Source organism: Sceloporus occidentalis, unplaced genomic scaffold, assembly GCF_023333645.1.
Source record: "Sceloporus occidentalis isolate IW3139 unplaced genomic scaffold, rSceOcc1.0.p SCAF_3, whole genome shotgun sequence".
Taxonomy (NCBI): Eukaryota; Metazoa; Chordata; class Lepidosauria; order Squamata; family Phrynosomatidae; genus Sceloporus; species Sceloporus occidentalis.
The window spans coordinates 196,156,734-196,170,984 of record NW_028316983.1 but is presented as its reverse complement, the minus strand read 5'-3'; the positions used below and the strand labels follow the sequence as shown (position 1 = coordinate 196,170,984).

General features: G+C 38.2%; 1 protein-coding gene across 1 annotated transcript in view; it reads right to left on the bottom strand.

Moving 5' to 3' along the window:
• LOC149317300 (chloride channel protein C-like) overlaps positions 1–13,771 on the bottom strand; it is a 77,501-nt gene extending 63,730 nt beyond the window's left edge. Inside the window, exons 1-3 of the mRNA XM_089518856.1 lie at positions 13,521–13,771; positions 7,429–7,558; positions 769–849 (exon numbers count right to left, since the gene is read on the bottom strand). Of these exons, the coding sequence (XP_089374982.1) occupies positions 769–849; positions 7,429–7,558; positions 13,521–13,771 (462 nt within the window). The remainder of the gene's footprint in view (positions 1–768; positions 850–7,428; positions 7,559–13,520) is intronic.
• Positions 13,772–14,251: the final 480 nt, after the last annotated feature.

Here is a 14,251-nt window from a genome sequence, read left to right as displayed (position 1 = left end):
CATTAATCCCCAGTGGAATGAAAGTATCTTCACCTTTCTATAAAAAAAACCATGAGAAATAAATCCATATGGACTTTTTTAGTAGAGCATTCCAGCTGCTTTTAATGTGGGTATTCTTTTAATCTACTATACGGTTCTAAGTTCAGCCACTGGGCCATGCTGGTTGGGAAAAAGATATAATTTTCTTTTATCCTTTCTGTCCATTTTGATTTTACAGCATTTAGTCATGCTTCAGATAAGCAATGTAAGAAAAACAGTTCTACTGAATCAGTTTCTTCTGGTACGTTACAAGAATATTTAGAAGCCCTTTATACTGTCAGTATTCAAATGTTTATACTAGCAGTATTCAGACTGTGCTGCCTACAATGGCTCAACTAACAGAAGATCTATTTATTGCCTTATTCAGGAATTCTTTATTCATTTTCAATCAGATTGCAAGCAGGAAGTGCTTTTCTGTTCAAATTCAAGCAAGTTTCCTGATTTTCCAGCATCTTTGCTCATGTGGAGATCACCATGTGAATAGGAATTTCTCCTCTTCAGACCTGTTACTTCTCCTATGAGGAACTTAACAAGGGAGGGAGATGGGGTTAGGCATTTTCCCCTGCTCATGTGTCAGTTCACTCCCAGCATGAAACATCTCAAGAGGGCTAAATTTGCAGATTGCACCAGCACTGGGTCTCACACACTTTAACTGCAATACAGCACTCTCCATCTCTCAGAACTTGGTATTTAAAACAGCTGAACAAAGTGCAGTACTCTGACACTTACCACAACCAATCCCGATGATACAATGATCATAATGAGGCCAATTCCAAGGATGCAGAACCAAGTCATGTGAAAGTTGTTTTTCTGTCAGTTTTACAAATAAATTATTATTGGGAAAGAAGTGACATTCAATGAGAGGTTGTTGTTTTTTACTTACCATACAAATTCTACTGATTTTTTTCCTACCTAGTGGATTACAACTTTCATTACTCCTAGACAAAATGGCTGATTGTATGGTAGCCTAAGTTTTTTAACCAGTAGAATCTCAGAGGCAGTTCACCCAATTTTAAGTTAATTTAAATTAAACAGCCCTTAAATAGAAAGTATTACTTAACCTGAGCATACCTGGATCTTATATAATATATAAATATTATGTATTGAAAATTGATTAGCATTTTAAATGCTTTAAAGATGTGGAGCACATAAATATAGGACACTGTGTTATACTGAGTCAGACCATTTGTTCATACAGTCTAGCATTGTTTTCACTGACTGGCCATGACTCTCCAAGGCAGGATTCTTTATAAATCTTACATGGAAATACCAAGGATTGAATTTTACTTTTGAACTATGATCCCTCCCAAATAACACTTCTAGTATCACATGACATAAATGTAATCATGTTCCTAAAAACTCATGACTGCTTCAAGGCATTCTGTTTCAAGAACCAACTTAGAACCATGCTTAGTCAAAGCTGCACTTGTATTCATACTGAAAGCCCCTAGAATTTACTTCTGGGCCACAATGGATAGGATTAGGCTGTGAACTCCCATTTAGAACTGCAATATTCATTAAAATACAATCCAAGTATATCTTCAGTCACTATTCCAGTTACAATGGTACAAGAGACTATTCTTTACATAACGCTAATGCCCCTGCAACTCTTAACTAAAACCTAACTGAAAATTACATATTTTAATGCAAATCTAGGTCTCTATCACAGTACACAATTATAGCACTTTGATCCTACTTTAATTGCCATAACTGTTTCCTCCAGAATCCTGGGGTTTGCTACAGCTGTCTAGCAGCGAATTTCAAACAACCCACAGAAATACACATCCCAGCATTCCATTGGTCAAAACCATGCCAGTTAAAGTCATACCATAGTGTTATTGCAGTATAATGTGAAAGGACCCTAGTTATAATTAGAGGGAAGATCCACTGAAATAGCTAATTTAATTTTTAATGGATTTTAATGCATGTGCTGCAAATCTGACTGAATTTAGATCCATCGCTTTGTTCATCAAGTTTTCTTAGTGTGTACTTATTTAAATTGTTATTTTATAATGCTATAAAATGTGTCTTCCACTCTTAATTTTAAAATAATGTTGTTTTGTCTTTCCCTCTTGGTTTCAAAGTCATGCTGGTTCAGTACCCATCAAAAGTAAATAGACTCTCAAACATTTTCAAAAATGTCATGGTGTTGAGGTTAGATCCACTTGTATCTGACAGTGAAAGATGCTTCAGAGATGAAACAACTGAGCAAGCTACCACAGATTTCCTGTCTTAGCCTCAGGTCAGCTCTTTGACTGGAAATTGCAAACATGTGCCATACTGCAGCGATTCAAGAAGATCAGATAGCGTGTAACATGGACACTTTGCAAATTAAAGAAGTAAATATCTCAGACTTGGAATACTTTCCCCTGGTTTCTTAAAGTTCACTTATACATGACTTAGAATGTCAACATTTTGACAGCATCCTTGACAAATATTGCAAATAACAAGAAAGGACGCTATTGGTACAAACAAAGCAATGCTGGGAGACAACATAAACATGTTTTGATTGTATGAAGAAACCAGGGTTCAGAATCATGTGGCTAAAGCAGCTGTGACTTGCAGTCTAACAACAACTGAGGGGCATTATTTCCTCCCTGGAATAGGAACTGGCTACTTCTGAGCCAGTCAGGTTCAGCAATGCACTGCACTGCAGTGGAAATTGTGTTTTTTGGTGTGGTTTTTTTTTTAATGTACTCTTCATTTCAAAATAACATGTATATAGTGTGTGCCTCGCTATGGATAAAGTGGCCAGGTCAGGAATATCTCAGGCCTTGAGAGTTTGGGATCAAAACATGAGGTGTAGAGACGACCCCCTTGTGATAGGGAAGGATCTGGTGGTGTCATGAAGGAGATAAACAAAGCACCAGTCTCAATTGTACAGAATATGCCATTCAAAGAAAAAAAAGCACTAGGTCTAACAAATACGCAAAATATATATACATACACTTGCAAGGTGAGTGCTTTTACCCTGAGAATCTTCCCTTTTCCCCTGAGGACTGTAGAAGAGGGGCTAGGCCTTGAGATCTGACAACCCTAGTTATAGATCCAGATCATTATTCCAGGGAACCCATTTGTGTTAAACAAAAGACAAACACTCCTTACACTCCCTAGAGTTGACACTCCCTAGAGTTTTTCCTGGCATTAATATTAGGCTAACTGGGTGGCAATTGACCTGCAACTAGGGATGCCATATCCCAGTGGCCGCCGGGAAAATCCTACTTTTGGGGGCCCCTCCCGGTCCCGGCCCGGTTTGGCCCCCAACCATGCATTGGTCCCGGTTCGGGGAACGCTCCTGCAGCCATTGCTGCTGCCGCTAATGCGGCTGGCCGTGGTGCCAACTCACCTCCTCCTGTTCTTCCTGGAGTGGTGGGACCGTGGGCAGCGCCAACCCACCTCCTCCTCCAGCTCCACCTTCCTCCTCCTCCTCCTCCTCGGCGGCAGCAGTGCCATCGCCGCCGCACCTCCCGCGCCAGGGCCAGGGCTTTCCTGCCCATGCACGCAGGGGGCTCTAAAGCAGGAGCTCATCCCCTGCTTTGGCCAGCCGGCCAATGTCCAGCTGGCCAAAGGGGACGGGCTCCTCGGCGCGTGCCACCCAGGCCTCAGCAGGGGCCAATGGCAGCGCGCACGCCTGCCCTGCTTCCCTCCACGCGCACGCACCAGCCTTAGGAGGAGGAGGGGGAGCAGAAGGAGGAGGAAAGAGCCGGAGGAAGGGTGCCTTGAAGGGCAGAATTGGGGCAGAGGAGGAGGAGGAGGTAAGCTGAGTCAGTGGCCATTAGGTCTGCCTTGGGTTTTTTGGGTTTTTTAATTATTTTTTAAAAATATAAAATACTTATTTTATTTTATTAACTTTTATTATTTCTTGTTTTTATTTTATTAATTTTTATTATTTTTATTTTATTTTATTAATTTTTATTATTGCTTTTTTTCATTATTTTTATTATTAAATATATACACCCCTGTTGCGTTTTTTATTTATTTTTTCATTATTTTTATTATTATATATATTCACCCCTGTCTTGATTTTTATTTTTATTTTTTGTCTAGGAATAATACGAAAATGTCCTCCATTTTGATCATGCCTTAGACACATGCATTTAGATTAACATTTTTAAAAAATCATTAAAAAAAATTCGCGTGTCCTCCATTTTTATAAAAACGTGTCCTACATTTGAAAATGTTATCCTACATTTGTCCCGGTTTGGAGGTCCTGGCTTATGGCAACCCTACCTGCAACTAACATGCTCAGTCTGCCTTTTAGGATCAAGGAAAGGGAGAAGGAACAGAGCAGGTGACAAAGTACAAGAAGTAACAAAGTGATGCATTGGGAGGGTGTGAAGTGAGGTGAAGGAGGGAGTAGAAAAGTGTATGGTACAGGGGACAGAATGCAAGAAGCAAGAGAATAGTTTACTCCAGGGACATGAGTGATGTAACGGAGGAGTAAAGGGAGAGTTAACGATATGAGCAACAGAGTGCAAGAACCAAGGGAGAACCTCATTGTGAGGGTATTAATGAGGCAAGGGTATAGGAAGGGAGAGTAAGCATTTCAGTGAGAATGCAAAAAGAGACATATTGTGAGGGTGTACAGTGACGTGACAGAAGAAGGGAAGTGAGAATGGAGGGAGAAAGAAACAAGAACTGCAGCGGCAGCATGCAAGGGGCAGGAGAGGTAAGTATGAGGAGAGGAGAGGCTCAAAGGAGGGCGATCTGATTTCAAAAGGTGAGGAAGGAGAAACAGGGTTTAAGAGATGCAACAGGAACATCAAAGGAAGAAGCAGGAGGTATTACTGAGGCACAAGATAAGTCCAGGGAGGGAAAATAATGGGGATGAAGCATGTTCAGTGCACAACGAAATCTAGCAGCAACAGAGGTGCTCCAGAAGGAGGGGAGAAATGCAATTCATTTCCACAGTGCTCTGCTTCCTGAGCCACTATGTGATGCTAAGGCAAGGGGAAAATGTAGACAGAAGCATATTAAGGTAGAAATCTGATATGAAATTTTAAATTCTGGAAAATTGATTCAAACAATAATAAATTAAAGATAAAGTCTTTTTGCTGGACTAGCTCCATATTTCTTATAAAAATTATTTTGTCTTGGGAATAGGATAGGATCATTTTAAGTTTACTAAGATAAGTTAATAAGTTAAATGTGTATTAAAGATTTAAATGTTAGGTATACCATTTATTTCTACAGTGTAAATTCTATAAGGGAAACAAAACAGCAGCTACAGGGGTGATGGTGGATAAAGGATTTATATTAGGGGAAGTACAAGGATAGAAACATATCTATCACATTGGATTGTCACTTCCTTCAAAGTACTTTATTTTTTCTTATACAAAGGAGTATCTTTTTAAGCCTTTTTCAGGAAAAACAAAAACCCAGCAAGCTATCTATTATCTACCTTTGTCCATCGGTATTTATCCTCGAAGACTAACAGGTTTTTTGGCATAAGCTTTCATGGACCGCAATGCACTTCATCAGATGCATGAAGCGTTACCGTATTTGGCAGATATCGATACTCATGGTCAAAGTAGGAGAATGCAATTAGTGGGGGGGGGGATGGAAATGTAAGTACAAACAATTATCATTATCATAACTGGTATTAACAAACCATAATTGGGTGGGAGCTTAGATGAGCTGCCTAGTACATGCATTGCAATCAAAAGTTCAACAGGTAAACGAAAGTTAAACAAGACTGTTTTCTACTTATAATAAAATATTTCACCTGTATTTCCAAAGGACCATGATAAAAAAAATTAAATGGAAGCAATATACAGAAGAGCTACATAAAAATGAAAAGTTGAATAACACATGGAAAGAAGAAATTTACAAAAATTAACCCCATATTTTGCAAAGTGAAATGAAAGCCACACTCCAATGAATTTGAAAGAACAAATCACCGGGAACATATGACACATATTCCAACATCAATTATTACTCTTTGTCCTTACATTCCTTTGCCTCTTGTCCTGTGAATGACATGGCTGTCACTCTGTGCTATTTTAATGAATCTTAGCTTTTCGCCAAAAGGTACCAGATCCTGTCTGATCTTGGAAGATAAACAGGGTCAGACCTGGTTAGACCACCATCCAGTTCCAGGTGCTGTAGGCCATATTTCAGGAACAATCAAAATTACTTTTAAGTATTCCTTCAATAAGAAAACCCTATGAAATTCATGGCATTGCCATAAGTCAACAGGTGACTTGTAGATACATACACACTCATCTCATGAGATGTCTCAGAACCCAACAAGAGGAAGAAGAATACCTGGGTAGATGAATTCAGAGGCTGGGGCATATATTCAGCAACATCCTTTTGTTCACCTTTCTTGCAACTAAAATCCTACTCCTGGTGTTTTTGATTATGGTAAACCACAACAGCATGAACACAACTCCTTGGTCTCTTCACAGCAATGTTAGTTGCAACCCTTAAGGATAATGGTTGGAGCCTACATTTGTTTTCATTTTGATGGTAACATTTTTAACCTCTGCCAGGTTAAAATGAAGACCAGATGCTCTGAACTACTTATCCATGATGTCCTCTTTAATGACAAGTGGGCTCTTGTTGCTGACATACTAAATAATATGCAGATTCCTTACAACCACTTCAAGAGCTCAGCATAGCTGACTCTGTCAAAAGGAAACTGAAACTATGCTCCACCACACATTTGCCAGTGGGCCTATTGCACCAGTATAGTATTCACTGTCCTCAGCAAATCCACTGACGATTTCTGCTGTCTTGGGCCTTATGTTGTGTTGTTTTTGTGATTATATCTAGTGTGCCCAGACTAGATTCTGTTGTGGTAGTAGTAAAACCATTCATCCATGCCCACAGAGGGAAAAGGAATACATTATCAGGAAAGAGAACAAAACAGGTCACACATATGCATGCATATAAATACTAACATGCTAATGTACAGGCGTAACTTCATTCAAAAATGGATTTAATTTAAATAGAAATATTCTACAGTTCACCACAGTGGGAAAGACTGTGACAATGCTATTTTAGCCTGCATTAATAGAAACAAGTTTCCAAGTCAAGAGAAGTAATAGTCCCACTATATTCTGCACTGGTCAGGCCGCACCTGTGTTCAGCTCTGAGCACATACTTTAAGGAGCATGTAGACAAGTTGGAGGAGATTCAGAGAAAATGGTTCCTGCTAGCAAATGCTCAGTCATTAAGAGAAATGGTGCACCATACAAACACACACATCTCTAGGTGTATCCACACAATTGACACTGACCAATAGTATTTTCATTCAATGTTTTAGAAAGAAATGTAGCAAGGGACAGAGATAGCATAATCCTAATGAAAGATAACAAAATAGTAGTTGAAATTTACAAAGAATGTGAAAAGAGAGATTGATTTCATTATTTGTTGCCATTTTACCTGGATATAACTCTCTACCAGTTCCCATTTCAGCTGGATGAAATAATCAATTATTTGGTGGATCAGGAAACCCAGGATTCCTACTAGTATTCCAATGATGCCCATCGTCAACCATCGATCCCAGTCCAATCTGAAAATGAAAAAAAAACCATAAAAATAGCAAATCAATTGCAATTAACTCATTAAAAATTTGCCTTTTGGTAACTGAAGTAGTTAATGGACACATGTCATAGTATCTTGACTTTGGGAATGAAATCTGTGACTTCTGAGAATCTTAGCTTTCAGTTCAGAGAGATTGTCACATTTTGCTAGCCTTAACTTCTTCAGCTACTGCTCTAGGAAATTAGAAGGTTGGAAGGAAAATCTTCCCTAGTCACTGATTGAGTCTCCTTGATATCAGATATCAATCCTGTTCCCTGGAAATCTTCCCCCATCTGGATATAAATTTTCTCTGCAACTTCTCTTGAGCAATTTATGCCTATGACTAGTCTCCAGTCAAAATGCAACCTCTGCCAAAAAAAAAAATGCAATTAGAGCCAATTCATTTGACCTTCAGCATTATTACAGATACAGAATTTGAGAATTATGGTAGAAATATAAGCTTTTGAAACATTCAGGGTGTAGCAATGGAGGGTAAATGAAGGCATTGCCCCATAAATAAAAATTCTCTCTCATGGTGAAGGGTCTGGAAACCATGCCCTGTGAGGACAGGCTTTGGGAGCTGTGTGTATTTAACATGGAGAAGACAAAGTTAAGAGATGATATTATAGCCCTGTGTAAGTATTTGAAGGGATGTCATATTGAGGATGCAGCAAGCTTGTTCTCTGCTGCTGCAGGGAATAGTACCCAGAACAATGGATGCAAGCTACAGGAAAGGACATTCAACCTAAACATTAGGAGGAACTTCCTGACAGTAAGGGCTGTTCAACAGTAAAACACACTCCCTCAGAGAGTGGTGGAATCACCTTCTTTGTAAACAGAGACTGGAAGGCCATCTGTTGGGGGTGCTTTAATTGTGAGTTCCTGCATGGCTGGAGGTTGAACTAGATGGCCCTTGTGGTCTCTTGCAACTCTGATACTACCCCAAAATTTCTAGCAATGCACTTAAGGATTTAGAAATACAGTTTAGGCATTGAAAGAAAAGGATATAGTAGAATTTTGCAAATTCCTAACACTTAACACTTCATAAATTTATTAGAACATTGTACATCTCGAAACAAGCTTTTTTGTACACATACACTTTGTAAGATGCAGGACTCACCTTTGGTTCATCTACAGCTGCATGTGAAATTGATCCTGGACTTTGATACATGTGCTGACACCATGCAAGCATTCAATGCTTCATCAGAAAAAAGCAAATTTAGCAACTATTTATTTTGAAAGTAACATACCTGAAGAAATTTCAAATGGACATCCTCTCCACAAGTTGCAGAGAATTCATAGCACATTGGACTTTATTAACAGTTCAGTCATCACAGTAAGATAATTTGCACAATATTAATTTACTTCTTAGTCACTGTTATTTAATTCACTCAACTATTATACATGTGGAAAATACTGTATTTTAAATTGATTTGCTTTTAAGAAGCTTCACAATAACTTTCTAATTAAAATGCATTAACTGGGGATTAGTTTTGTCATTACTTCTGAAAACATTTCCCCTACAGAAAGATCTCATAGTGCCCTCCCATTGAAAACTGTTTTGCTACCCACCCACCCCTCATTGAGATTACTTATTGTCACGAATGGGTTACATTTAGCTCTTTTAATTATCTGTGATAGCATTAGGAGCTAAAATGCATAGGTCAGTTATCTCTGAATGCTAAGATGCCAGAATGAATTAACAGAGCCAGTGATCTAGTTCTTCCGGGGTATTTTTAACATTTTCGAGATTCTTATCAAAGCAAGTCCACCTTTCCTTAGAATCAGTATGTAGAGAGATCTTGTAGCACCTTTGAGACTAACCTAAAGAAGTTGGCAGCATGAACTTGGATCTGAGGAAGTAGATTGAAGTCTATGAAAGCTTATGCTGCCAACATCTTTCTTTCATTTGTCTCAAAGGTGCTGCAAGATCTCTCTACATACCAACTTTCCTTACTCATTCAGTCCAAAGTAAACCACAATATATCCTGGTTACAAGGAACTTTCTCTCTTACAATTGATTTATATGCCTAAGCTATATCTCAGTAACATGTCTGTGCATTATTCTTATCAAAGTATTATGTTTTTGTTTTTGTTTTTTTAAACTTCCTGAAAGTCTTGCTTACTTGTTACTAGTATCTTCCTCTCCCATTTGAATTTTGTGATATTTTTGGGAGACCCTGCTTAAAAAATTGTATAACCTGCCTGTGAATTTGAAATTTTGTCTAATAAACGAATGCAATTTCCAATGCATTTTGTGTCCCTTCATAATGTATCCATTCCTCATCATTTGTCCAATCTGCCTGTACTCTTCTCTATCACCAATAGATGGCATTATAGGGCTTTTTCTTAATGAATATACTCAAAGAGAAAATAATGGAAAGTGATTGCAACCTTTGAGAGAATTACAAGTTCTACATCTCTCTAAACTTTAGCCCCTTTAATGACAAGTATCACAACCTTTTATGATTGCCTTTTAAAGACAATTGATGTTAGACATGTCCCATTTTTTTCCATAATGTGCTTCTTTAAAAATGGGCAGATTGAGGGGATGAATCACGTTATCAAAAAAAAAGAGGGCAGGGCTAGTCTTCTGACCTGTTCCATCCAAATTCTAGATGGATCTTGGTCAAATGTGGTCCTTGAGATGCTGGATTGCAGCTCCTGACACTCCTCACCATTGGCTATGCTGGCTAATACTCATCGGAGTCATAAACCAATAATATCTGGAAGACTAAGCTCTACCAGTCAATGAGCTAAATCCAATTTGTTCATCCAACTCAAGTCCCTACTTTAATTTCATCTTAATCTTCTTGTTTTTATTCAATGAGCTATGAAAAATCTTGATTTAGATTATCTGACTCATGTCGAACTCTTATATGAATTGTGATCAATTCCATTATCTAATGTTATTTTAATTTGTTCCCTGACATTTTATTGAATGTTAACATGTACTAAAATGTATGAAATTTAATTATTTTTTATTTTTGTAGAATATACACTAGTCAAGTTTATTTTATCTATTTTAATCAATTGTATGTATAGTGCTGTGTAAAGTTACAGTCCCAGATAAGTAAACCTTAATAATAATAATAATAATAATAATAATAATAATAATCCTTATGTTGGCATTTTGTCATCTTACTCACTAGAATGAGTTTAAATTTTGCTTAAATATTCAAATTATTTAAATCTGGATAAAATATATACTTAAGTGGTCCACTGATTTATTTAATAGTTCAGTCTCACGCTCAGAAATAAACCCCTATTAGTTTCAGGAGCTTATTATTTGCATAGCACCACAGCCTATGTAGGATAAAGGAACTGGGATAAAATAACTCACATTGGGCAACTTTTTCTGGAAAAAAATGAGAACATTAGGTAGCAAACACAAAACCACTCGAAACCAGTAAAAACAAGACTCCCAAATATTATTTTACTGTACCTTGTAAAGCAATTTAAACCAATACAAGAATTAATATTTTTACATGGTGTGATGTTTCTTTCTGCCCAATAAATCTGTATTGATAATTTAGCATTAGTTACATGAATCTCTAAAACTAACACTTATCTGAGTACCTGCTTTTATGTAGCAAAAATGTCACTATCCATATACATGGGGAAGTAGACTCAGGAGAGCCTTGGGGATTTCAAATTTACTGTGTTCAGGGAGCAAATGGAGCAATGCTAAACCAGAGCTTAGGAGAGTTAATTTGAACTACAACTCCCAGAGTCCTCGTAGCCAGTAGTGGCCATGCTGGCTCATGATTCTGGGAGATGTAGTTCAAAATAAAGTTTCTACAGTTGCCCAAAACACTGCCCAATGAAGACTGATCCTGCTCAGTAGCCTTTTAAAGCTTGCTGTAAAAAGGGGGGGAAATAGTACACAAGGAAAAAGGTAAGACAAATACTCTGTCCTTATTCTACTACGAAACCAAGTGATTCCATACCAGCCAACCAATATGGTGGCAAAACCAGAGAGAAAGGTTTGTTTTTTTCATGCCCAAAAAGCACCCAGGGCTGGTATCGTGTTTAGTTCTAGCTATAGTAGATCTATTCCATCGTTGAATGATGAATCAACACATAATTTGATTCAATGGGTCTACTCTAGTCAGGACCAAAAGAAAATTTAGGCCAGGTGTGCAAAGAAACATTGGGTTATTTGAAAAGCAACATTGCGGGCTGTATCTATTCACTGCCTGCTACAAGACAAGCCCTTATTGTGCCAGCTTATTATTCTTTGCATTTACTTCCTGTAAGCCTAGGGTCTTTTGTAGGGAGAGGACCAGGTTTAAGTCTCCTCCCTCTTCAGAGCTTGGACGTAACCAGTTACAAATAATATAATTTATTCGTTTTTTGCACTAAGGCAAAACTATGCCATTTTACCATTGCAATGTGATGTGACACAACTTCACTCCTTATCAACGTCAATTGTAACTTGTTTTGCTACTTCTATAGTTATAGAGTGAGTGTTTTGAATTGCAACGCAGAGGCTTGTATATTTCTGGTTCTCTTTAAAAAGTAACTATTTTTGCTACCTTCAAATAACACTTTCTTTTATTGTAACTATTACTATAACTATTACTGTAGACAACAACCTTAAGGAGACCATTTGTATAGAAATTGTTAAAGGTTCCTTTTTTGTTCTTTTCACACCATAAAAATTCATGTCGAAGTAGCAAATTTGGCTTGGAAAGGGGGGGGAGCTTATTTTGATTAGTTTTAACCCTAGAAATGGCTACAGAGAGCACACAACTCCCTTGTTGCAAGAGCTCCATGGGCTGCCATTTCCGGGCACAATTCAAAGTGCTGGTTCTGACCTATAAAGCCCTATATGGCTTGGGTCCAGGTTATTTGAATGACTGTATCTCATTTTATGAACCCACTAGAACACAGATTGTCCAGAGAGGCCTTTCTCTCTGCCCCACCACCTTCCCAGGCTTGTTTGGTGGGAACAAGAGAGAAAGCATTCTCAATGGCTGCTTCCTATCTCTGGAACTCCCTCCCTAGAGAGACCAGAATGGCTCCATCCCTGCTTTCGCTTCCACTGCAGATAAAAACATTTTTATGCAACCAAGCTTTTGCACAGAGACATGGGTGATGTATGTTTTAAGTTTAAAATTTTAATAATGTAATGTTTTTAAACTTTTGAAATTGTTTGTTTTTTAATCTCAGTATTTTTAATGTTTCATGCTGTTTTAACTTGGGCTGTTTTAAATTTTGTTAGCCACCTTGAGTCCCTATACTGGGAGGAAGACAAGAAATAAATAGAATAATAATAATAGAAATTTGTTTCAGTTTAAAGGGGGCACATCATGAGATCATGATATGACAAAAGGAAATACACTATAAGGGGCTTGAGACCCCAAACCAAACAGGGGTTGCAATTAGTCCCAATCCCCATGTACTCCGCTGGTCTGGAGGACTCAGATAGCTTCCATAGGCTAAACTGCCATAGCACTCAGAAAAAATTCACAGTGTATTAAATACATTGATTGTATTAAAATATATTGATTGTATTGATTTTAATACGTTGATTGTATTAAAAGATTGTATGTACAGCACTGTGTAAATTTACAGTGCTTTATAAATAAAGGTTAATAATAATAATAATAATGTTTACCATTTGTGTTGTGCGCCTTCAAGTTGCCTCCAATTTATGGTGACCCTAAGGCTAACTTTTCAGGGGTTTTCTCAGTGAAGTTTATTCAGAAAGGGTTTGTCATCACCTTCCTCTTAAACCTGGACTGTTTGACTTGACCAGAGTCACCCAGTGGGTTTTCATGACTGAATAGGAATTAAATCCTGGTCTCCCAAGGTCTAGGTCAAACACTCAAACCACTATACCACACTGGTTTTCTTATCATTTATCCACCCCATTTGCAATTTTGCATGTCCCTTATTTAATCATACTAGACCAGTACTGATTTGGATATTAAGGATGTTGTTACCTGTAGCTTTGTCCCTGCAGCCATTTCTTGTAAATCGTACTGTGTGAAGGCAAATAATCCAGACTCTCTGGAACGGACTGATATTCTCTTTTCTTCGCTCGAAGACTAATTCTTCCTAAGCAGCTTTGGTTGTTGCTGCTGCTGTCACACCTGGGATCAAGAGACTCAATCAAATCTGGCCGATCTTCTGCCAGCAACATTTGCTCTTCACCCTCATGTGTGCACCTCTTGTGAGAAAGAAGGGTTGGCATTTTGCAGAACCAGGGGCGACCAGAAGAGACCCAAGATCACAGTCTGGGAAGTGGGCTCCCTACTGCATGAGTTCAGTGACCAATGCAACAGGACAGAAGATTCTAAGTGTGCAACAAGGGCTCTCTGGCTTATGTTGTGGGTTGGGTTGCTGCAGCAGCAAACAGATGATGTTTGTGTTACCACAGCTGGCCAGAACTAGATTTTGCGTTATGGGTGACTTTACCAGGGTACTGCTTCCTTCACAACACACAGGATTTGAAATGTTAGATTTAAAGATTTAAAGTTAAACAGAAATCACGATATTCCTTGCTCTCACCCCCCACAAGCCTAGTCTCTTAATATAAAAATATTCTTTTTAATAGGCAAAACAAACCCAAAGTTTGAAAAAATATCAGTATTTTGGCTTCCTACAAAATTAGGCAACAGGGGATGGAGGAGTCCTCTGCCCTGAACATCCACCAATTTCTAAGAAGTCCTTA